General features: G+C 35.8%; 1 protein-coding gene across 2 annotated transcripts in view; it reads right to left on the reverse strand.

The window, feature by feature from the left end:
* The window catches only part of LOC118185457 (sodium/potassium-transporting ATPase subunit alpha-like), a 364,057-nt gene that overhangs the window by 79,162 nt on the left and 259,186 nt on the right, over positions 1–25,709 (reverse strand). For both annotated transcript variants that reach the window (XM_085825310.1, XM_085825309.1), the window contains exons 10-12: positions 9,735–9,867; positions 8,218–8,410; positions 7,254–7,429 (exon numbers count right to left, since the gene is read on the reverse strand). In XM_085825310.1, the coding sequence (XP_085681436.1) occupies positions 7,254–7,429; positions 8,218–8,410; positions 9,735–9,867 (502 nt within the window). The remainder of the gene's footprint in view (positions 1–7,253; positions 7,430–8,217; positions 8,411–9,734; positions 9,868–25,709) is intronic.

Raw genomic sequence — 25,709 nt, forward strand, 5'->3', positions numbered from 1 at the left:
CGACCGTCTGAGGTTTTTTACCTCCCTTCTTCTATTTCTTTTCACTATGTTTTGCGTCATAATTAGCATTTGCCACGAATGTTATAGTACTTTTATTTCTAAGCTCGTGATTTCTTCTTTGCAGCCGCATGTTGATCTGTTCGAGGTGACTTTTCCGTCTTTGGCATTGAGTCCCACTGTGATGTTTAGCGGCCGAGCGGTAAAATCGCTGAACACTGGTAGTTCGGTCCGAGATTCGAATCCCGCGAACGGGCTGGCTGCATGAGTGTTTTCGTGGTTTTCACCATATGTAACGTGTATACGAGCCAGTTTCCCTTAAAAAGTCCTCCACGAAGGCCCTTAGGCAGACAGCCCTATTGTGCTTTGCCGTATTCTCAATACACCACCCACTGTGATTTGAACTCGAGATATTCGTCGTCAGGAAGAATAGATTAGATTCGTGGTGTTAACAAGTTCTGCGGCAACCTTTCTTCGCCGCTCAACGCTTGCTCACGTTGAAGATCCACCCACAGTGTACGTAAACGTGCGAGTGATTGCATTACACTTTCGTCTTTCTCAATCCGAAAGGTGAAAAACTGTTGCAGAAGAGACCCCAATTGCACGCTTGACACCTTCTCAAAATTACTTAACAACTCATTTCCTACAGCTAGTGCAGAACAACCATGCATACGGATCAAATTTAACACATTCGGTGATACATTTGTGAGAATGATCACAGCAGCTTTCGTATTCGCCTTTGCATACGCCTTTGCGGCTTCGCTGTACTCGCATATCGTCTTTTCATTCGCGCCTTCTGCCGGCGCTTTTGGCTCGACAAGGGAATTATCGAAGATGCCCGCACAGTCGTTGAGCACAAACAAAGTATTTATTTCAAATTTCCGATCAGTCCAGTTGGATAAACCTTCCAGTTTGGTACACTGAACAAAATGTTTAGCTTCCATATTACGTCGTCATCACCAGGAAATACGCAAGAAAAAAAAAAGCTATCGGTACACTGTAGCGTCTACCTACACACTGTTCAGGTGGAAGTGTTGAAATCAAAACCGAAAATCAAAAATACACGATTCAAATACGTTAACATAGCCATCGTTACTTTATTTGCGCAGTTAAACGTCGCTAAAACCCATAACCTGTTATAAAATTAATGAAACAGAGTGATGGCTAAATGAATTTCGGACATTAATAAGAAAAAAAAAAAAATTAAAGAAACTTTACGTACGTCTTATTGATTACATAAAAACTTAAGAATGACAGACATAACAGTGATGCCAGATGCATAAAACATAATAATACAACAAAACAATGATGTCACTAAATCTGCACATAACATCAATTAAATGCTCTATTCTCAACAAAACCTTAACTTGCTTTCAGTTTGACTGATATGTTAAACCACATTGACAAAATATTCTAACAGTTTCACAAGAAATGTATTTTTGCAATATAAACATTCATTAAAAAGTATTTTACAAAATCTGACTTTTCTCACTGTACACTATAGATTCATAACGAGAGATAGCAATAAACATATTTATTAAAGTTATTTTGGTTTGGTTGATCATGGCAAAGCACGCTGGTCTATCTGCCTATGAGAAGATATGCGTTCGATTAAGATTTTCTACGGTTGGTTCGTATATACGTTACACATGGGGAAAAACACGAGAACAACCATGCAGCCAGCCCATTCGCCTAGAAGAGACCTAGGTCAGAACTAGCCGTGTTCAGCGATTTTACCTCTCGGCCTCTGGTGGGAATTTATCAAAGTTGAATATTTTCAGCAGAAAACTCGAAAATTGTTTGAATGCTTAATTTATTTAATCAAACTTTATTTTAAGATAAAGACTTTTTAACTAGCAAAACAACAACTCATCATTCTAATATTTCAGCAGAATCAACTGAATCTTATTTTAGGATAACGATTTTTAATAAATTTTTGGATGGTGTAATTTTACATCTTAAAGAAAGATTCACAAAGCAGTTATGAATTTATTAAATATTTTAATCATACCGGAGAATGACCTGAACCTCATATCTGCAGATGAAAATAAATTAGAAATACTGTCGAAAACATTTTCTTCCGATTTGTCAGGTTGTAGTATTAGCGTTTTGACTGCAAAATATCAGCTACGGAAAAAAGAAATTACTAGCACAATAGACTAGATTAATTGCTATGGAAACATTACAAGACTGCAATATAGATACTGCTCCGAATATCCATAAACTTTTAAACATTTTAGTCGCCTTGCCTGTTACAACATGTATTGCTGAAAGATCATTTTCAACTATGAAATATTAAAAACTACTTAAGAAACAGTACATCTGAAATGCGTTTAAATGAGCTCTTTGTTATACACATTAAAAATATATCTATAAGTGAAGAAGTTTTAAATGTTTTAACAAAGAAAAATAAAGAAAATTATTAATTAAAACAAAAGGAGAATTTTAAAAACTTTGTAAAAACTAATAAGTCCTGAATTTTTCATTGTACTCCTCGCACCTTTTTAAACTTTTTTTTTTTTTTTTTCCAACCATTAAGTGGTATCAGTTTTTCAATAATGTTGGATTTCACCGATTCTGTTAAATAGGAATTTTTGTTCTTAGAGTATACTTATTATTTTTTTTAAATGTTCCTTATTTGTGAAATTTTTATAATTTGATAAAAATTATATTAACCCTTGAACGGTTTTAATTGGGAGAAATAAGATTGATACAGCGTATTCTTTAGTTTTTATATCAAGTGGTAAATCTAAACAAATGAAATTGCTTCATTCATAGCAATGACGATATGTCCCCCCTCCCCCAAATTAATTTCTGGATACGCGACTGGAAATGAAACCTATTATATCAAATGCACTCATGTGCGCATTCACGAAAAAAATTATCAATTACAAAAAGAAAATTTTCCTATAGTATTTCACTTGTTTCTCATATTAAAATACTTTATTAATCACAAGCAGCTTCTTTCTTTCTTTTTTTTTCTCTATTTTTTTTAATTAGACAAATAAATCATAGCATGAAGGAATTTGGATTTCAAGTCCTTGATAATATTACATTACTTAAGATATAAATCCATTACTCAAGATTTACATATAGGATCTTTGGAACTATAATACCAACAGCCATTTCGCAGTTTAAGTATGATTCTGTTCGCCCTACGCCATGCAATAGTTTAAAACATATCAATTTTTTAAATGTTTCAAGAACGTTGTTCCAGCAGTACTGTAACATATCTTTGAGCTGAATGTTCTGAAAACCACCTTGTGTTTCCAGTAAAACTCAAAATTGTAGCATTCCTTTTCAGAAAAATTAAATTTCTGTATTATATAAAGGTAATTTAACTGAAAATCTATACATCTCTGATTATTTATAGCATGCCTATGATCAAATACATAATATATTTTCTCTTCGAGAAGAATCGATCTGTAGAGGAAACTCTACGGTAGAGAAACTCCCTTTTCGCCCTAATGTTAATGTATTCATTCATTTCTCTTTGCAGGTTTCATTCAGATACGTTATTTTATAGATAAGTAGTTTATCGCATCAATGCAGGCGACTCTGAATAAATTGGATGTCAGATCCACCTGTCTGACATTCAATTTATTCAGAGTCGCATGCAATAAAGGCAATAAACTATACATCTCTAAAATAAATAAACACCGATGTTTTCATTTCAGGTTACCGTCAAATATTAATATAAAACATGGGGTTCAGCGTGCTACATTTCTCACAGTGGCACGCACCAGACCTGCTGATGAACACGATATGGAAAATGGACGGTTGAAGGTTTTGTTTTGTTTAATGTGTTCTGGGCAGCATCCAATAACCCAAAGAATATACTATTGTAAATCATACATTTTTCGCAACCGTTTTTTTTTTCAATGAAAAAAAATTCCGCAAAATACGCATAATATATACCCGTATCACTGAGTTATTTACAGTAGATTCAAGACATAAAACAACTGCTGTACTGAATAAGGGATTAACAATTTAAATTTATGTTCTAATTTTAGTTGCAATGTACTCTTGATTATCCGACTGCGGATTATCCACGCGCGGCTTCGGCCACGCATGCAACACTTAAAGATACACAAAAAAGTGTATAAAAAAACAAAACGAACAACTCGGAGCATGCTCTAAAAAACCGCCGAACTGCGTCTTTAAATTTAGTTTCAACGATTACTTCGTACATTTCGTTCTGCCATGTGCATAGTCAAAGGTATCGTTTCGGTTGATCAATGGAAATTTTACTTCTTATCATTTTGCCTTGTTGTGCGCAAATATCGATCGGGAAAACATCGAAGAATGATTCGATTGAGTCGAGATTTCAATGCTTGAGCGATGCGGATATCATTTCAAATGTCACAAGAACAGAAGAGGCAAAAATACTGAGACTGAAATGATATTGAAAATACAAGCGAAGAAATTACTGACAATTAGTTCCGTAACAGCAATGACGTAGAAACTATATATTGGACTTCGTCGACCACAGGGGATTCGAATACAATGATATAACACTTCAGTGAAATTCGATAAATATTTAAACGTTCTCAAAGTAAAATTATTGATTTTTTTAAAGAAATAAACACATGCAATATGCATGAAAATTGACGGATTATCCGTGACTTGCTTCCCCGGCATTAGGCCGGATAATCGAGAGTACACTGTATATACAATTTTATTACCTGTGACTGTTGGTACCAAACACCACAGATTATCCTTCAAAAGAGGAGAGGAACTTTTGGACTTTTGAACCCATTAGTTATGTTTCTGTTGCCTCTTTCCCTTAATTGCAAAATCTTTCTTTATGATATTATACCAAGAATTCTTTAATTTTATTAGTACATAACAAACACATATCTTCACTTTTGTTACAACGAAATGCATTTTGAATTCTCAGCATGCAGCTTAGCACTCTGGTTTTGAAAATCTTCTCCATAGTACCTGTTTAGGAATCACAGCATATAGTGACAAGTTTATGTACGACCGTTTCTTCTTTGAAAAACAGTATGTTTGTTTATATGATCACGGCAAAACCTCAAGGGCTATTTGCCTAATGGGAAGGACGCCTTTGCGGAGAGCTTTCTAAGGTAAAATGGCTCGTATAAGCGTTACACATGCGCCCATGCAGCCAGCCCGTTCGTGGGATTCGAACCTCCGACCGAACTTCCAGTGTTCAGCGACTTTACCGCTCGGACACTGGAGGGCCTGAAAAATAATACGAATTATAGTATTATGATAAGGTAGCATAAAGGTTCTTTGTCTAGGATGAGTTTTTAGAATGCAATAGTTTTCATATCAGTGGTGAAATCCTGCGCCTTTGTTAATAATTCCGGTTGCAGCCTCGAAGGTCACTCCAGTGAACAAAGAGGTAAAAGAAGTCTTTTCATCAGGGTCAGGAGATGGACACTTTGTTACGTATAGTGAAAGAATCATCCCCCCCGGGAGTCAGCGCAAGTAAACACAGGGAGGTAAGGTGGTTTCCTGAGAAGAGGGAACAGCTTTCCTGTTTGGAGCTATGGGCATGTTGGCCTGCTAGAACGATCATTCCTCGTGTATAATGCGATAGAGCATTTTTCCTGTAACAAAATTCTGAAATTACGGGGCTAAATGTATCCAAGTCCCATACTGTCAAGAATCGCAACTGTTAATGTTTTTATCTTATTAAAATTCATGTTATTGTTAGAACTTGAGTTTGAAGTTCATTTCAAAACTTGAGTTTGAAGTTCACAACCCGGGGTTTGTGTAGCGGTTTCGGCCACTACACCACAGAATACAAATTTTGAAGAAATCCTAAAAAAGCAAGTTATTGTATTGTAATATACCACAATCTTAAAGGCCTTTCCATTTCGATTTATTACTTTTAAACTGATAACACTGAGCCGGTCATCAATCATGCATTTTAATTTACTCTAATGCTTTTTGAATAATCAAGTTTAATTAGATGGTTAGAACTAGAAAAAGTATATATTACGCAACTAAACATTAAATGAATTACATGTACTTTCTATTTTACTGAGAGTCAGAAAACGATTGACCTGGATTATTTAATCCTTTGCGGCACAGTGAGTCGGGTCTGGACACACCTAAAAATTTCCTTCTGTACGCACAGAAAAATTGAATGAAAAAGGATTTATAGGTTACTATAGGTTTCTCTGAACCATCTTTATTTATACTAAATGGCAGCTCAACATGAACCAGTCCATATGTTTTAGCCATGTTTAGTTTTTAAGACCCTCATTTTTCAAAGAAATCTTCCAGATTTTTTTAGGGTATAAAAAATTGTTTTAAAAGAAATTTCTATGTTATTTTTTGGATGTATGCTAATCGCCTTATTCTATATTAGTTTAAAATTTTTACCTTGAAATCTTGTCTAAAATCGAAAGGCGAACCCTAGGCGTGCCCAGACCGATAATCTAGGACAACTGAGAGTCTGTATTCTTTGTTTCTCCGCATCTCATCGGTCAGTTCATTGACAACAAGGCTTTTTTCAGCACTCTTTTCGAAGCTCTATTCAATCAGTGTACCCGCTCCGGGCACACCCACAGAATTAAAACGATAAGTGCTATTTTCACAAAATTTTACTTGTGTACTTCTCTAGGCCTAATTAGACTGCCTACCTTTTTTTTATCATCAAAACTCCAACTTTAAAAGGTAGCGTAACGGAAAGGGTTAATTATGGGAAGTCACACTTAAGGAAGAGAGATTGTTATAGAGGACTGCAAAAATTAATCTTGCATTTATTTTTGTTCCACGTGGGGGAAAACCGCAAAAAACTCATACAACCAGCCTGTTCAACGATCAGGAATAAAAGACGATACCAAGTACCAATGTAACGCAGCTTTAGCTACGTCGCCACTAAAATGCTTGAAAAACCAGAAGGAAAAAGCTGAGGCGATTAAGAATTTTCAAAAGTACATAAAATTCTTTAAATGGAAAGACAAAATATTATTTGATAAATGACTAGAGTTTCATATTCTTAGCATAATTTCAAAAGTAATAATTACAAAGTACCATAACATTTGAAACAGCTCTGATATTGTAAAAGGTCGCCATATTACAAGCGATTTTATAACAAATACTAATCTTTTTTTTTTTTTTTTTTTTTTTTTTTTTTTTAACTACGTTTCTATAGTCGCATAATTCTGCAGGTCTGTGAGGGTTTTGCTAATTTAAAACTAGAATTACGTCAAAATAAACAAAAATACATTACAGAAATATTTTTAGGAAAAATTATGCCATAAAGTAAAACTTACTTTGATTCCAGCACTTCTGCACTTGGCGACAGCATCAGGTACAGCTGCTCTAGGGGGATCAATCATGGCAATAAGACCAACAAACCTTAAGTTGTTCAGAGGAAAGTTCTGCTCATCTGCGTCGAATGGATAACCATGAGGGTAGCTTTCAGAAGGTAAAGGAAGATCACAAAATCCTAAACGGCAAATTAAAAAAAAATTGCCAAATATGTAATTTTATGCTCTAGAACTGAAAAATTATTAATTTAAACTAAATTTGTAGTCAGAAAACGATTTTTACATGCGATGATCTTATTTTATGTCATTTTCATTAATTTGTTAATTTATTTATTGCGCAAGGGATACAAAATCGTCTGCACGCATTTATATAATTATAATAAAATAAAACAATTTCTAAAATGAATTAAATTATACCATACTGTGTTCCCTGGTTACTCCAAAAGCAAAAGTTACGAACATCGTTACTTCAGACTGGCTGTATTTAGATAAACTGGCTAATAATGAATGAAAAATTAAGTTAATTGGCTGTATTTAGATACACAAAATTCGCGTCCCCGCTTCTAAATGAATGAAATATATCATGAATTTTACTTTCAGCATGAAAATGTTTCATTAATTTTACTTTTTATTTGTATTATCAAGATTTTTGTCAATAAACGATGAGTTATTGATTGGATTACAGTATGAAAGAACAAAATTCTGCCACCAAACTTCAACTCAGCTTCTCATTAATTTGAATAATTATGCATAATTATGCACTGCACAATGCAATTCAGAGGGCTGAATTTTGGTTATTTTCTTATAATGATTTTTGATTCTTTCATAAAAATAATACATAATTTAACAAAAATATTTACAAAATGAAAAACTAACTTTTACAACAGCACATTAAGAATATTACTTAAATTCCCTACTAAAACAGGCAGAGAAATGTTCGAAACAAATCATATTTAACAAATCTCACCAATAACTCTTTCACCAAGTCCTCCTAATTCGAGGTACGCATTATTGAAAGCATCCTTCATTTCTTCGTCCAAGATTTTATCCTTTCCATTGATGAATATAGTTGAACAACGTTCCAGAATCCTTTCTGGAGCTCCTTTCATGCATAAGAGATAACTGGGATCCTTTTGGTCACTTGTTTCATGAACTGTTACCTATAAAGGACACTAATTATTACCTACACTATATAGAGGGACTCAAAAATGGCTAGAAAATATCTAAACAACGGAAATTAATCTTAAGTTTCGGCAGAAAGATTCTAGCTTATTCTTGCCCCCCCCCCGGGGTAAGGTCGTTTATTGTACTGGCTAAGATCTCTACTCTGGCATTCTTGGCTCTGGAGACATAGTATACCCGAATCGTGTTCCATTTACCATCCTTTGGATACGCTGCGCGGCGAACCAGTCTAATACTTAATCTCCTCCTATGCTTAGTGAGCTGCTGAGGAAGTCAGCCTTCCTTAAACTGGGTACAGGTTAACAAGGCTTCGGGCCTTTAATGTTCTTCCGTGGAAAACTTTTGATAAATCTGCTTCTTTTGCCTCGCATGAAGTTGAGTGTAAAGGGTTGTCTCAAAGTTACTTTAATTAGCAGGAGTGGGTAAATAAATTTGATTGATTAGCTCATATTTTTATGCTTTAATAAGAATAACTCTGTCGACCAAACTAAACGCATTTGAAGTTTGTTTTTAATAGTTTCCCTTTGCCTTCTTATTCTGTTATAAATACGTGACATTAATAATAGGCTAACTATAACTGGGTTGAAAAGGCGTATATAGAATATTACGAAGTACATTATATTAAGATTCTCAAACAGTAGAAATTTTTAAATGATAAAAATTGATGAATCCGAGGTTATTATTACAATTGTTAATTCAAACTACGAACTATAGAAAAGTGTTCTGATAATGCACAAAGAAACAGAACGTAATCATTTGTCTCTGTTATATAGATTATGATTCACCCATTTCCGCTCTGTTATAGCTTACATGACAATTTGTGTTTTCATATAATAATGCCTGAAATAAAAATGTTTGCTTCTGTGTAACACCAGACATCATCACCTTCAAGATCAACTCTAATTGCATAACACCAAACATCATCACTTTCAAGATCAACTCCAATAACCATTTGAAGTTTCTCCACTCACGAATATTTCCTCTAAAAAAGTTTCTAATATCACATAAAGCACGTTTAAAAATAAATTAATAGTAAAAGTTTTTATTAAGAGGCTCCTATAGTAATATCACCAATCTGAAGTAAAACTAAATCTGTTCAGTGCTAAGTTTTAAAGAACTCTTAAAATTCTCTGTGTAGTACGTCTGTCAAAGCAGCTGTAACAATCTGCAGAATACAGATAGTTTTACGTACTTCAGAATAAATCAACCTATGCACAATGTATGATAAAAAAATGGCTTTATCCATTAGGGGAAAAAAGAGTAAACTTGAAAATAAAAGAAATTAATTAAATTGATACTTACATGATACTTATTAGTGGAGTTGAAAGGAATTTCACAAACTTTGGGATTCCGTCTCCTATAACCTGCTACGTCACCTACAGCTAATTCCATGCACTTTAAGATTGCAGATTCTGATGCGTCACCTGTACACTCTCTAAAAAAGAGAACAGAAAGATGGAATATGTATTACCTCACGGCTCAACAGTTTAAATGAAAATAATTAATTTTGCACGTTAAAAAAAAATCCATGTGTTAATGCCGGTATAATGGTTCAAAGCCAAATTCAGGCTTGATCCTATAAGGTTAAGACGGTTATTGCATTGATTTGTTGGTTTTATATAACCAATAAATCAATGCAATAATGACGCTCTTCTGCAGAAACAGAAGCCAGTTCAGAAAAAAATATCATTTATCTAACTGTTTATCTATTTATACCGACTTTTATGCGTAAAAATATGAAATTTAATTCTTTAAGCTGTATGGATGCATCCTGTTCTCTGCCACCATATTTAGGTTATACAGAAATGAATGACACAAATGAGAGCGGAATACAATTTATTAACAACAACAACAACAACAACAACAAAAAAAAAAAAAAAAAATGAAATAATCCCTGCCCATGTCAATACACTTCTGCCATCTAGCTGGGAGGTCCCAAAGGGCTTTGGTAAACCAGTCTGCGGGGTGTTGGTGCACCACCTATGGACAATTGCACGCAATTCTGCAGAAAATTAAACATGTTGGCCCCTGCCTGCATCCTTCATGTTGTCAAGCAAGGCGTAGTCCGATGTCTTGAATCGTGGTCCACCCACTTTGAACACACATTTGTCATCTCCAAATAACCATGCACAATCGCCTGCAATGTTCCTTGTGCAAGCTCAGTCTCTTCCTGCATCTTGTTGAACGCTGTGCTTCTTTTCGCTATGATCAAATCCGACACGGTTGCCACATTTGCTGCTGTATGCGATGTTGCTGGTCATCTTACGCTGACACCTTTGGCTGCGGTCTCCACTGGTGAACTTGGCCAATCAAAACGGGATACGGTACGCCTTGAGGGTGCTTTGGTCCCGCACAACGACACCATGCGACGATGCATCTCATTACCCTGTATCCCTTCCTTCCATATGAATCACGCTGTCCAACGCTTATCGTGATCGTGACACCTTCCATCATTGCTGTCCACGCTCTCAATGACGACGGCGAAAGGGACGGGCGCTGACGTAAACAGTTTCGCTTGCGGCCAACGTCATCTAGGCATTCTGAGTAGCTCACGCCCCCTTGTGTATATTTCATTTGTTTTCCCTTCGCATAGTGTAATAGTTTCGTTATGAGAGCCATTGTGTCTATCATTTTTGTACGATCCAAGCAGTTATTTACCCATGCAAAGAAATAAGCTCATATTTTATAATAAGAAATTACACTGTTGTGTTCATTTTAAGGTTCTCGTTTTTCCAAGCAATATGACTGCTATAAAATTCTTTTTAAATTTATCGTTTAGAAAGTTCTACATGGTAAGTGTGTTTAAAATTTGCCTAAAGTTGTAGTACTGACAAAATTTTGTTGTCTTGAAAATTCGTTCCCCCATCAGCCTCCAGTATTCTGCTTCGACTCTGAAACCTAAACATAAGCATTTTGTTTAATCTAGATTCATTTCACGTAGCGCACAATCAAATATTTGAAGAAGTTAAAAAATATGTGTTGATTATTTTTACTTGAATATGTACTCGTAAAAAAAAAGTACAATGGAGGACAATGCGGATCCATTGAACACTGTATAATATATATGGGAGAGTTGGTTACAGCCGAAGACATCGCGACAAAAACATCGCGGACGAAAACGTCGCGGAGAAAACCACGAAAGGCGAAAATGTAGTGCTACAAAACATCGTGGGAGAAAACATCGCAGTTCTAAAACATCGTGGTACAAAATATCGTCGTCGAAAATAAAGCGGTTCAAAAACTTCGCAGTTTAAAAACATCGTCGTCGAAAATATCGTGGTAAAAAATAAAGTATCTACAAATCATCGCATGACGATAACATCGCAGACATGCTTTTTTCAGGCTTTAATAATTGTAAATGGATGTTCCCATAATGATTTGTGAGCGCAAGATGGAAAAAAGGACAATTTTTACTTTCATAGTTTTTATTAACTAATACATTTTTGCTGATAAAGTAAGAAAGAAACTTAAGCATAGAAAATTAATGCAACTTATAGCACTTAACCGACATAGTTAACTAGCAAAGGTCATTAATAAATTATTTTTTATAAAGTTTTTACTGGTCATTTTTCATGAAAAGTATAATCTAAAAAAGATTAGAAAAAGAAAGGCAAGTAACTGCATGACCTTATCTATAAAAAAATTGCTAAATTAATTGTGAGATTATTTTCTTCACTTTTGTTAATCTAATACTCTTATAATGAAAATTATTTCTTGTTTTGCTTCAGTTTTGCACAGCATTTTGAGTAGTCGCTTTAAATTGGATTGCTTAATTTTTTTTTTTTTAAATTTAGACATTTCTTATTAGCACTTTAAAAGTATTATTTAACTTTTCATATTTTATTCGAAAATTTCGTAGTTATTTACTGAACTTACAGTGACCAACTTCCTAAGACAATTTTAATGTTTTTCTTCGATGTTTCTTAATATTCAGAACATCTTAATTTATGCGCTCGAGAAACCTGTAGCGAAATTAATATTTCGGAGTGAGCTTCTATTTTGCGGCGATTCTTTGTCTTCGGAATTCTTGGCGCCTAGCAACTTTGAAGCGACTAATTTTTCTTGTAAATTTTTAATTAAAGATAAAATTTAATGAAATAAAAGATTAATTTCCCTTAAATTGTTTTCAAGGATTAAAAACTGCACACATTTTACATTGACTTTTATTTTCAGCGACTGAAACGTTTCAAGTACAATTTTTTTGTAGTTAAATGACAAACTGTTCGGAATAAGAAACTATGATATTTTTATGTATCCTTTTAAATGTTTTATAAACATATGATTTTGAATATCAACCATAACTAAATTTTAAAATTCGTTTTCGCTTCGTTGCATGATTATTTTTTAACTAAAGTAACCATAAAGAATATTTTTTCAATAAAATGAAAGTATTTAGTGCTTCTACGCATTAAACTATTGGAAAAAGATATCTTGGAAGAAGGCATATTAATTTTTATAGTTTACGTTTTAAATCGAACAAAAGTATCTTTCCGTTTTAATAATTTTACAAATCTTAGCTTTTTTTCTGTAATGAACTAGTTTTAGTTTCACAGTTCATAATAATAAACAAAGATATACAATGAATTAGCTAAATCAATGAGAGATGTGTTATGAGGTAAATGTAGAATTCATTTTATCCATGTAAACCACTGTAAATAACAAATATATTAATTGCTTGTCTGATTTTTGATGATTGAACTGAAACAAAAAAACACAGTACTTTTAAAACATTATATCAATTTCATTTACTTGTAAAGCACTTATATTTTTTCATTTCTTTTTTGTATATTATTCTCATTATTTACGTAAGCTATTATTTACATAAAGTTTTATGCCTTAAAATTTGCTTTTACGATTTAATGTATTTATAATTTTTGCGTGTAAAGAACGAACAGCAAATTTTTAACGTTATTTTGACAGAGTTAAAACATGTTTCAGGAAAATCTGTATATTTCTCTTATTGATCTGAAGAAATATTTAATAATAAAGAAACAAAAAAAAAAAAAAAACAAAAAAAAAATGCATATTGCCCAGCTCTAAAAACGCACTGCTTAAAATTTATATAATTAAAAAAATATATATATTTAATTTTGGAAAATCTTGTTACTCAGATTCTAAATATTTTCCATTCTCAGGGACAAAGTTTGAATTTATGATGTTTTTATCATACGTATAATCAGGAAGTTTCGCCTCCTTAATCGAACTACATGGATATGTCATTTTATTGGAAAGAGATTAAAATGTTGTATTATTCATTATTCGTATTACTGAAGTTTGGCCAAAAAAGAAAGAAAGAAAAAAAAAAAAAAAAAAAAAAAAAGGAAAAAATGCCAATTAAATCTATATTTTTAATATAATTCTTTGATGGAATTATACGTTAATTAAATAAATCTATATGTATGAATACATATATGGAAAAGAAGCAAAGGGCTTTATCAAAACCAAACAAGGAAGGGAGGTATAATCATGTTTGGTAACAAGGAGCTCCCTTGTTTGGTAAACTCTAAACTAAGCTTTTCTTTTTAAACTGTGTAATAGCTGTAAAACATACAAATACTAATAAGATAAGAAATGCTATTTCTGTTCTGTACGTGGAGTATCATCAGTAGTGACTGAAATTTTCAGCTGTCTTTTATTAACCAAATAGCCTTAAGCGGCTAGAGGAGACAGATCATGGAGGTAGGAAGGCATGAGACAGATCCCCAGGAGTTAAGCTTGATCAAAACACCCTTATGGTTCTAACGGTTGACTCTCCTAGCTGTAATTCGTCCCTCCTGCCCTCCGCCGAGCTTTTTAGCAGCTTAATTCACCCCTTCCCTCTGAGTTCAGCCGCTTAGCTTGTTTTTCAACGCAATTCTCAAAACTAAGCTCCAAGCGTTAGTTTCCCGAAAGTTCCTAATTGCTTTCATCTAGCATACAGATTACTACAGTTTCCAGCCAAACCCGGATTCTCACTTCTCTTTTCAAACAAATATATACTACAGTCAAAAGTCGTTAATCCAGACTCGTCGGGACTTCGGCGATTCCGGATTATCGATTTTTCCGGATTATAAATCATCAGTTTAAATCTCGTAAGATGGCATGCGGAAATTCTAAAATTAAAAATATGAAACCGTAATTTATGAAATAAAGAACAATTATGATCTAAAGGGTATCAAAATTTACAAAAAAAAGCTTAATATTTATTTGTTTACTTTATTAAACATTTCTTTCAATGTAAGTTAAGTTGCTTCGTTTTATGTGATAATACTTTCTCTTTAATTCTATAAACAGACATAATTTTTTGTTCAGTTACAAAGTTCCGCTGTTCAAGTCCCGTAATTGATGTGCCGAGAATACCGACTAACTTGTCAATCGAAATTTTTTCGTTTTCACTAACCTCTCTGTCACCTTCTTCATGTCTTTATCCATTTTTTGCAGCAATTCCACTTTTTGTTTGACGGACGTCGAAACATACTTTCGTTTTGCAGATCCTTTGGGAGCTCCAGCATCGGAAATTCTATTTGACATAATCGAAAGTTCAAGTTTACTTTTATAAAATTGCTCATACAGTCTGCAAAAAATAATAAGCCGCATCCAATTCGAAGATTAAGGAACAACACAATCATCAACATTAATTGAAATGGATAATTAGATAATTTTAGCTTATACCGTCCGTTATACATTAAACGCGCACGCGAAAGCGTATTCTGCACTTGCGCACACACATATGCGCAGTCGTAAAGGTCTTACTCGCACGCGTAAACGCCTATGCGCATGTGTACGACGCGGCGCATGCGCAGAAAGTTTTTAGCTTTGAAGTCCGGATTATAGATCATTCCGGATTATAGGTGTCTGAATTAACGACTTTTGACTGTATTATTAATGAAAGAAAAAATTTCATTTTATGAATAAAATAATAACTGAATACAAAATGTGAAACTAAATCATTTATTAAAAAATGAACTTTTGTAAAAAACTCATAAATCAATATTCTGAAAATTTTAACTGCGGTGAAATACAGCATTTAATCCTTTCCCTTAACCCTTTCAGTCCCAGTGGGTTATATAACTCCCAGTAGATGTTTAAAGAAGCCTAGATGGAATTACACGCATCAATTTACTACATAGTTGATGTCCCGCTGGTAGGTGGCATCATTTCTAACATGCCTACTACAAAATTGTCGCTCGCCTCTTCTTATAGAGGCTTCGTGACAGCCTGTCAATTTATGTCAATTTCATTTGTATCATTTGTGATAATTACCAAGAATACATAAAAAAAAAAAATCAAGTCAGTTGAAACAAACAAATTGGGACTGAAAGGATTGAACAATTTTTTTAAATTTTCAGTATTTAGTTATTCAGATTTCAAGCAGTAAAATAATCTTCTCCAAATGCCATTTGTCAAATGTATTTAACTCCTCAAAAAAGTATTTTTCTTTTCATTTAAAGATTTTACATGTTGACAACTTGTACATCTTTGTTTTTGATATTCTGCACTATATCACACGTAAAATTATAAATGTTTGCTGATAAAAATTCATAGATTCATGGGTCTATTTGTATTAATTGTTTTTAATATGTTAAAAACGTATATTAATAGAGTTTTATAACATATTTTGAGTGGAAAATATGCACTAACATATAACATGCATTAAAATAATTGAGTCACAGTATCAGTAAGAAACCATGGTTATTACCAAAATATATAAGGACAATGTACAATATAATAAAGACTACAAAAATGAATGAGAACAATATTTAAAATAAATAAGGACTATATACATCTTCTCACACTCCCACACCATGGCCACTATATAAAAATTAAACATGTTGCACCAATAAAATGAACAAAAATGTGGGAGTCTGAGCAATACAGTACTCAAAATAAAATAAAATAAAATAAAAAAAGTGATTCGAGTATATACAAGTATTAATATATAGTATGAATCACAACCAACATACTAATTAAGCCTTGCATGTATATTAAAGAGAACGCATATCAAAGTATAAGAAATGGCTAACTCCATGAAGTATAAAGATGAAAAAGATACTTCTGTTTGATTTAAAACGTTAACTATGCAAAACATGCCTTCTTTAAAGATATCTTATTTCTGTTTGATTTAAAACGTAAACTATGGAAAACATGCCTTCTTTAAAGATACCTTATTTCTGTTTGATTTAAAACGTAAACTATGGAAAACATGCTTCTTTAGAGATATCTTTTTCCAAAATGTGTTAAAATACTTTTAGCTGAATGCATAGAACACTAAATACTTTCATCTTATTTAAAAATATTCCTTCTGATTATTTTAATAAAAAAATAATCATGCACGAAGCGAAAACGAATTTTAAAATTTAGTTATGGTTGATATTCAAAATCATATGTTTATAAAACATTTAAAATGATACATAAAAATATCATACTTTCTTATTCCAAACAGTTTGTCATTTAACTACAAAAAAACTGTACTTGAAACGTTTCAGTCGCTGAAAATAAAAGTCAATGTAAAATGTGTGCAGTTTTTAATCCTTGAAAACAATTTAAGGGAGATTAATCTTTTATTTCATTAAATTTTATCTTTAAAAATTTACAAGAAAAATTAGTCGCTTCAAAGTTGCTAAGCGCCAAGAATTCCGAGGACAAAGAATCGCCGCAAAATAGAAGCTCACTCCGAAATATTAATTTCGCTACAGGTTTCTCGAGCGCATAAATTAAGATGTTCTGAATATTAAGAAACACCGAAGAAAAACATTAAAATTGTCTTAGGAAGTTGGTCACTGTAAGTTCAGTAAATAACTACGAAATTTTCGAATAAAATGTATATGAAAAATTAAATAATACTTTTAAAGTGCTAATAAGAAATGTCTAAATTTAAAACTAAATTTAAGCAATCCAATTTAAAGCGACCACTCAAAATGCTGTATTTTTTTAATTGATTTCAAAAACACTGTTCGTCTTAGGGTGATAGCTACCAAGAAGGTTCACTGCAAGTATACATTATTTCTAAGAAACAAAAGAACAAACAAACAAACAAACAAAAAGCTGCGTGAAGATTTTCGGGATTTTTCTAAACTATAATGTGCATATGAACCAGCTCCTGAGAATGTACTCCACAAAGGAATCCCACCCCTTAAGCAGATAGCCGTAGTGTGCTTTGGCATAATCTAGTAAATCCAAACCCAACTAAAATATTATGTAGCTGACTTTCGTCATAACTAACTAATCGACATTCAAGTAACTGACTGCACGCTGTGCATGGAAATTTTAATAACACTTTAAAAATAAACTGAAGCAAAACAAGAAATAATTTTCATTATAAGAGTATTAGATTAACAAAAGTGAAGAAAATAATCTCACAATTAAATTAACAATTTTTTTATAATAGATAAGGTCATGCAGTTACTTACCTTCCTTTTTCTAATCTTTTTTAGATTATACTTTTCATGAAAGATGACCAGTAAAAACTTTATAAAAAATAATTTATTAATTACCTTTACTAGTTAACTATGTCGGTTTAAATAAGTGCTATAAGTTGCATTAATTTTCTATGCTTAAGTTTTCTTCTTACTTTATCAGCAAAAATGTATTAGTTAATAAAAACTATGAAAGTAAAAATTGTCCATTTTTCCATCTTGCGCTCACAAATCATTATGGGAACATCCATTTACAATTATTAAAGCCTGAAAAAAGCATGTCTGCGATGTTATCGTCATGCGATGATTTGTAGATACTTAATTTTTTACCACGATATTTTCGACGACGATGTTTTTCAGCTGCAAAGTTTTTGAACCGCTTTATTTTTGACGACGATATTTTGTACCACGATGTTTTAGAACTGCGATTTTTTTCTCTTTGCGATGTTTTCTCCCACGACATTTTCGCCTTGCGTTGTTTTCTCCGCGACGTTTTCGTCCGCGATGTTTTTGCCGCGATGTTATCGGCGGACACCGGAGAGTTCCATAAACATTGAGGTGACAGGTGACGGAAGACGGGGACGCCTGGTGTTTAACAGTGGTAAACAGGCATATGTCCCACGCCTTTCCCTGTGTAGAAAGAAGCAGCAACTTTATTTAAATCAATAAAAGTATTTACAGTGCAACAAGAGCAGATGAGTGATTGTGTTACATTGCAGTTCAAGATACATTAGCATGTCATAAATAGTCAAGTGCAAGACATAAAGAGAAAGGGTCTTAAAAAAACAGCGAAAACAATACATTAATCACATAAACATAAGGCGTAATTAGATACCAATACTCTTCACTCAATATATAAACTTAAGCATATTGCCAATGCGTGATAGTGTTGTATATTGGGAATACTGAGGTATCTAGAGATTCTATACTTACTACAGGGTGTGCAGACAGTGAACAAAAGCTTAGTAAAAGCATGATACTTGATAAAATACAGGTCAAAAAACATGCAATGCATTGATACAATACATGAGACACGGAATAAATTGATAAAATACAAGAGACATGAAATACATTGATAAAATACATGAAACATGATGCAACTTTAGAAATAGTACACAACACTAAAAATATGATATACAGAGCGGAATACGTATACAAAGGTATTAACAGAATACAAAACAGAAGATAGTGCATTAAAGATTTAAGTACAATGGATATATACATAATGCGCAGATGCTATTGCAAAGATAATTTGAGTATTATAGAATTTGCGCAGTTCGTATAAATTACAGGAACAAATGTTATAATGAATGCAGATACATTGTTTACATGTGCAAGTGCTAATACTTGAAGGAAGAATGCGCTGAGACACTGATGGACGCTGATAGAACTGAGACACTGAGGGATCGGTGCACTACTGGGTACTGATGGTAAAATACATTTATTGGTGTATTAATGACGAACTGAGAGGCGATTGGCGGATTCAGTGAGGAGAGCAGATGTCCTGACCCATCGCCCTAGTGATGCTGACAATTTGACAAATTTTGGATATTGCAGGCTTATGTGTAATAATAAATCTATTAAAAGCTTCTCTATTGGAGGTTTGACTGGGGAGATGATGAGCAGTTGTCAATTCACATTCATAGAGGTAGTGATCCGGGGTGCCGTGACCTCCGCAGACGCATTGGTCAGTTAGAGATATGTTGCGTTGAAAGAAGTAGCTGGGAAATGGGCCATGACCTGTTATGAATTGTGTAAGGGGTGCAATGGCGAAGTGCCTTTCTGTGCTGACTTTGGGTATAAAGTCAAAGGTGCGCCTTCTTGTGGGGCTGAGGTTCCACTCTCCCTGCCATAGATGAAGACACTGTTTTCTTAGAATACTTTTCAGATGTGAGGGTGGTGCTGGAAGGCTGTTGAATTGGGCGTCTGAGTCTGTGACCGCTTGCTTGGCTAAGCGATCCGCAGCCTCATTGCCCTCGTTGTCCGCGTAGGCCTTTATCCATTTCAGTAGCAAGTTAATGTGTGCATGCCGTTGTAGAAGATGCTGTAGTGAGATAATTAAAGGTAAAGTGTGCTGATGGTTTAGTAGTGCCTGCAGTGTTGAGAAGCTGTTCGTGTGGAGGGTTGCATGCGTGATGTCTTGATGGATGATGTGTTGAGTTGTTGCCGTGATAGCAAGAACCTCAGCCTGGAAAACGCTGTTCTGTAGTTGTAGGCGACCCTTCCATTCTTGTCGACGTTGTCCGTCCTGGTAGTAGACATAGGCACAACCTACGCCGTCCTCCTGCTTGGACCCATCCGAGTAAAAGTGGGAACCCTGCGTGGGAACTTGGGTTTCATTGGCATTCGAATGACGTGAAAGGTCTATCTTGACACCTTTACCTTTGATGCCGGATGAGTGTGTAGGGGATGGCCAAGAGTTTCATACTGTATGGGGCAATATATTGTGTTGGAAAGTGAGGCGTCCTTTCGCAAGTGTATTACTTTTGTGTAGACTGCCTTCATTTCCACTATGATGTGTAGTGGAATTAGTCCTGCAAGTACAGTCGCTGAGCTGGTGGCGGTGGTCCGATAGGCACGGGTGAGATTGAGGGCAAATGGTCTTTGTAGGCTTGTTAGCAGCTTGATTTTCCGGACGCTCATTGGCTGGGCCCATGTGGCAGCAGCATAAGTAGCTATTTTTTCAGCTACAGTATGGTAGAGTAGCTTTTGAATATGGTGACTTTGCCCCAGTTCTTTCCCTGGAATGTGCGTGCTTTTCTTGCAATAATTGAGGGTTTATTCCTCAGCTCTTGTACATGTGGGAGCCAGGTGAGGCCAGAGTCCCAGGTGAGGCCCAGATACTTCAATGCCTTGACAAATTTAATGTTTTTCCCCTGTAGTTTGATGCAGGGGCGTCTCGATGAGTTGGTGCCTGCTTTTGGAATAAAGAGGGCTGTGGTTTTTTCTGTAGAGATTTTGAGCTTTAAGGCAAAGCATGCATTGTCCAAGATAGAAAATGTTGTAGTGCTGTTACTCTCCAGCTCCTTCCGCGTACGGCCTTTGACCAGCAGAGCAGCGTCATCGGCCTATGCCACAACGGAGGTGTGTTGTGGCCAGTCTGACTCCAGAACGGCATTGAATGTTAAGTTCCAGAGAACCGGTCCGGCACAGTAGCTCTGAGGGCATCCTCTTTCCTGGCGTTTGATGGTAGTGCCGTTGTCATTGACTATCAGGAAGCTCCGGTTCTCTAGATAGCTGCAGAAGATGTTGAAGAGATTTGCCGGGCAGAGTGCTTTCCGAAGTGCTTGTTTTATGGCGGCCCACCAGAGTGTATCGAATGCACTCTGCAGGTCAATGGAAATAAATGCAGTATGGTAACCTGCTGTGCGGTTAGCTTGTATTATGTCTGATGGTGCAGAGGGCATGTGTTGTGGAGAGTCTGGGACGGAATACGAACTGCTTTGGACTGAGGAAGTTAGTTGAATAAAGATGATATGAGAGCCTTTGGACAAGTAGTTTCTCATAAATTTTCCCCATCGTAGATAATAAGCAGATAGGCCGATAGGAGCGCGGGTCTTGTGAGCTCTTATTTTTCTTCAAGAAGAGAACCACTTGTCCTTGCTTGAATGCTTGAGGGAAGATCTGAAGGGATAGAAGTCTGTTGAAAAACAGGCGGAAGAAGGAAGGTCTTGCTTTATGGGCTATTTTAATGACTGCGTAGTCCAAGCCGTCCGGACCAGGTGCTTTTTTATTGGGTAAGATTCTGAAGATGTGTCGAATTTCTTTGTCCTGGAATGGTACATCATATGGCGTATTAAGGGTGCTGATGTTGTCTCTGATACGACGCTGAGCAGGCGTATCTTCTTCAATGTTGTCATCTGGGAAGATGGCGTCCAGGATGTAGATAGCTGTGTGCTCGGCTATGGTGATGTCAGCGGCTGGAGGTGGTGTCTGTATGTGTATCTGAGCCGGGCGGAAGACTTTGCCTGTAGTGAGCTTATGAAGTATCCCATATGGGTTAGTGTTGGTCGAACAGAAGTTCCGCCAGCTGTTGATTTTTGCTGCCAGGATATTGTTTTTGTAGATGGCCCTCTCTCTTCGGTAACTCAGCAGGATTCGTTGTTTTTCATTATCATCTGTGGTGCTGCGTATCCGGCGTCTAAGAGCTCTGCACTTTTGCCGCAGTGCGCGGAGTTCTTTTGTCCACCATGTTAATCCTTGAAGTTTTTTGGCTGAGCGGGTGGGTAAGAACCTGCTGCATGCTTCTTTTAAGGTTGAAAGCAGGTTGTCTGTATAGATTTCCATTTCTTCTCGAGTGTTAAGGCTATTGATAGTGTCTTCTTCGTTATGGAGGATAATAGAGAAGCTGGAGGAGAGGCGACGAATTTTGCTGCCTGGGAGTTTGAATCTGGTTATGACTGGAATGGTCGTGTCACAAAGTACAGTGAAGTGTATAAATTTATGATCGGAACTGCTCTCGTCTTCGCTGACTGTCCAGCCCGGTATTGTTCGTGCTATGTTAGTTGTGCAAAAGGTAATGTCTGACCAACCAATGTTGTATGAGTTGTCATATGTGGGTGGTGCATCTGGGGTGTTGAGGAGGTGGAGGTTGTGGGAGGCTAAAGAGTCTTCCAAAGTGCGACCCTTTTCATTAGTGTCTGCGTAGCCCCAAATGCTGTTGTGGGCGTTGAAGTCGCCCCCAGCAACAATTGGAATTGTGGGACTGCGGCGTAGGATGCCATGTAGTGTGATAAGTAGATTGGCGGCGGCGTCCGAAGGAGAAGAGTAGGCTGAAATGAAAATTAATTGGATGTTCTTGAAGGCCAACAGGATGGCTACTACGTCTCGCTCCTGATGGATAACCAGAGGGCTCCAGGTGGGGTTGCTGCATGCAATGGCCGCTCTTGGAGCTTGGTCTTGTGGGTCTGCTTTCTTTTGATAAAGTTTCCAACCTATGGGGAGACTGGCGACTTCGCTCTCCCTGGTGTAGAGCTCTTGGATAAGTAAGATGTCTGTATCGTGGGTGATAACATGTTGAATTAGTTGTGAGGTGGCTGCTTGGGCCCTTTGTAGATTGATTTGAATGCAATTTATTTTATCACCAAGACGTGTGTTGTGGCCTGCTGCGTCAGTGGGGTAGTTGGCCGGAGCATTATTCATACTTAGTGCTTCGTTTGAGTCTGGCGACATATCTTCCGTATGTGGGGCATGTTAAGTCATATGCAGGGTGTGCGCATGGGCTCCTGGCATGATTGCGGTAGTTCCAGTCGGCACAATTGATACAAGTTGCCTGTCGGGCATTGCAGTCCTTGACTGTATGACTGCCTGAGCAGTACGCACAGTAGGTCTTATTACGGCAGTTCTGGTGCCCGAATTCTTGGCATCTGTAGCAACGCCGGGTATTGAAGAATTCAGATATCCGGTGGGCTCTCCATCCGAGATGTAGCCGTCTTGATTGCATAAGTTGGTGGTAGGTGGTGGGGGCACATTCCAGGACCCATTTGACCCCATTGCCCCGGTCCTTGAGTCTGTACAATACCTTAAACGCGCTATTGCTCAAATGGAGTTCTGAGCCTAATGTCTTTTCTATCGTGTCCTGTGAGACGTCTGGTGAGATGTCGTGTATAGCAACTTTGGGTAGTCTAGTAAGAGGAAGTTTAGTGGTAACTAGTTGCTTGCCCTGTGTGCTTTGCAGTTTTATGTTAAGCTTCTCCACGTCTTCTGGGGTGGCACAGTCAACAGCCAAGCCTTCTTTTTGGATGGGTAGGAGTGTTGTGATCTTTACCCCTAATGTAGGGAGCGGGAATTCTGCACTCAGACGATCCTTGAGTTCTTTGCGTGTGAGGTTCGTGCTCTCCTTTGGGTACAGAAGGAGTGTATGCTTGGGCAACGATTTAGTTGCCTGTGCATAGGTTCTTGTACTTGCAGAGGGCAAGTTAGAGATGGCAGAGGCAGAAGGTGCAGATACTGTACTGAGTACAGAGTCAGTATTGGTAGCTGTGCTGGTGGTGTGAGGCGGAGTGATGTCTGTTGGGCCTCTTTCCGCTAGGTCCTTGAATGCTTCCAGGATATTTAGCAATTGCTCCCTCAGTTCTAATGTAAGCAAGTGTCTGCCTCTTTTATAGGAGACTGCAATTTCTGAAGCTTCTGCGTAGAGTGAGTTGATCTTTTCTTCGTAACTTAAGTCCTCTGAGTTGAGGATTGAAGTTGCATCAAGTTTTGGTTGGTAATTAGATGCGTCAAATTTACGTTGGTAAGCTGGCGTGGCTGCATCAATAGACATCATGAAGTGTACACTGATGGCGGTGCACTGTTAATAGTGCAATACTAACACTGTTGGTGATGCACTAGGATATGTGCGCAGCAAATAAATGATGCTGAGCAGCGCTAAGAGATAGGACTGTGTGGTAGGGACACGTAGGGAGAAGTGGATACCAACTGGTTACAAGATATAGGGCACGGTACGTACATTAATCAAACATATAAAAGTTATAATACAATATGAGTATGCTATGGCAAGTGACATATATTCTTCAGTTTGAGTAGACTTTGACAATACTGCAGTGGCAAAGTATGAAAGTGAGAATACCAGTAATATTGAGACAACTGGTATGATCTCACTAGAGACACTAATAACACTATTATCACACTTGTATATCACTCTTGCTTAACTTTCACTTTTAATATCACACTTGGCTTAGCACTCACTGTAGAAACACAGGTCACTTCTTTAGAAAACCCTCTACTAAGGCACTTATCGGTATGTAACACTGTATGCCAACACTAATATCACCGCGCTAAGACAATTTGAATAAAATATAAGCACATAACACAATTCACACTAGCACATTGAGAATTAAAAATGTAATATATACTAATTTTAAACAATAATTACATAAGACTTAATTAACCAGAAAAATAATTACTTAAATCAAAGCAAAATGTGACACGTAACAGCACTTCTTAATTATTGTTGTAAATTATCAATTACTACCTACGCAGCGTAGTAAATCACAGGAGCTGCGTCACATACAACTGCTATTTAATTTAATTGAGAAACGTAATTACAAAAACCAGAACATAGTAATAATACTGTAAATTGAAAGATTAGAGTCTCTACCGTAACTTTAACACTGTACTTTACGCTATTGTAATTGTACTACATGGAAATTAGAAATTAAAAATAAATTAGGAAATTAATTAATTAAAATATTAGGTGTGATGGAACCAGTAAATTAGTAGCTTACTGTCTTTATAATTATAGCTGTCAAAATACCAACAAAATGTCCTTGACCAATTCAGAATAAAGGGCACACTTTGAAAGGGAAAGTGCCTGCCAATTAGCTGACCTCACTACTAATTAAATCTCGAAATAAAACAATAAGTGCCTACCTTGGCCGTTAAATCATCATCTGTTCCTCTTCTGTGCTTGTCAGGAACGGCGTAATCCAGATTAAGATGCAGACACTTATTTAAAAAATTATAAAAAAAAAAAAAAAAAAAAAAACTCGCACGTAAACACAAACCGTTGAATAAACAGAATCTAAGTCCTAATTCAGAAGTCAAACAACAAAAATCAGCGTTAATTTACAAAATTTTCACAGGACTAGTTTCGATGGTTTTACCGAACCATCATCTTCAGCTGCAAAACCGCAAATCTAAGTCCTAATTAACGCGAAATTAATAACTCCAGAAATAATCATCCGTAAATTACAAAAATTATATCGCCGTGATCCTTGTCACTAGTAGATGCTAAAACTAAAGGTCCCAATGAGTTACACTAATTAGATGCGTAATTAGCAATTTGTACTTCTTATCTGCAGTCCTTCTTTCTTCCTTTGTTCGGTGACAGGGAATCACCGCCGACGGGGGGTCGCTGGAATGCGGCGACCGTTGAACA

Source organism: Stegodyphus dumicola, chromosome 10 (genome assembly GCF_044657685.1).
Source record: "Stegodyphus dumicola isolate Sdum_Otavi_A_Nest chromosome 10, ASM4465768v1".
NCBI classification, from domain to species: Eukaryota; Metazoa; Arthropoda; class Arachnida; order Araneae; family Eresidae; genus Stegodyphus; species Stegodyphus dumicola.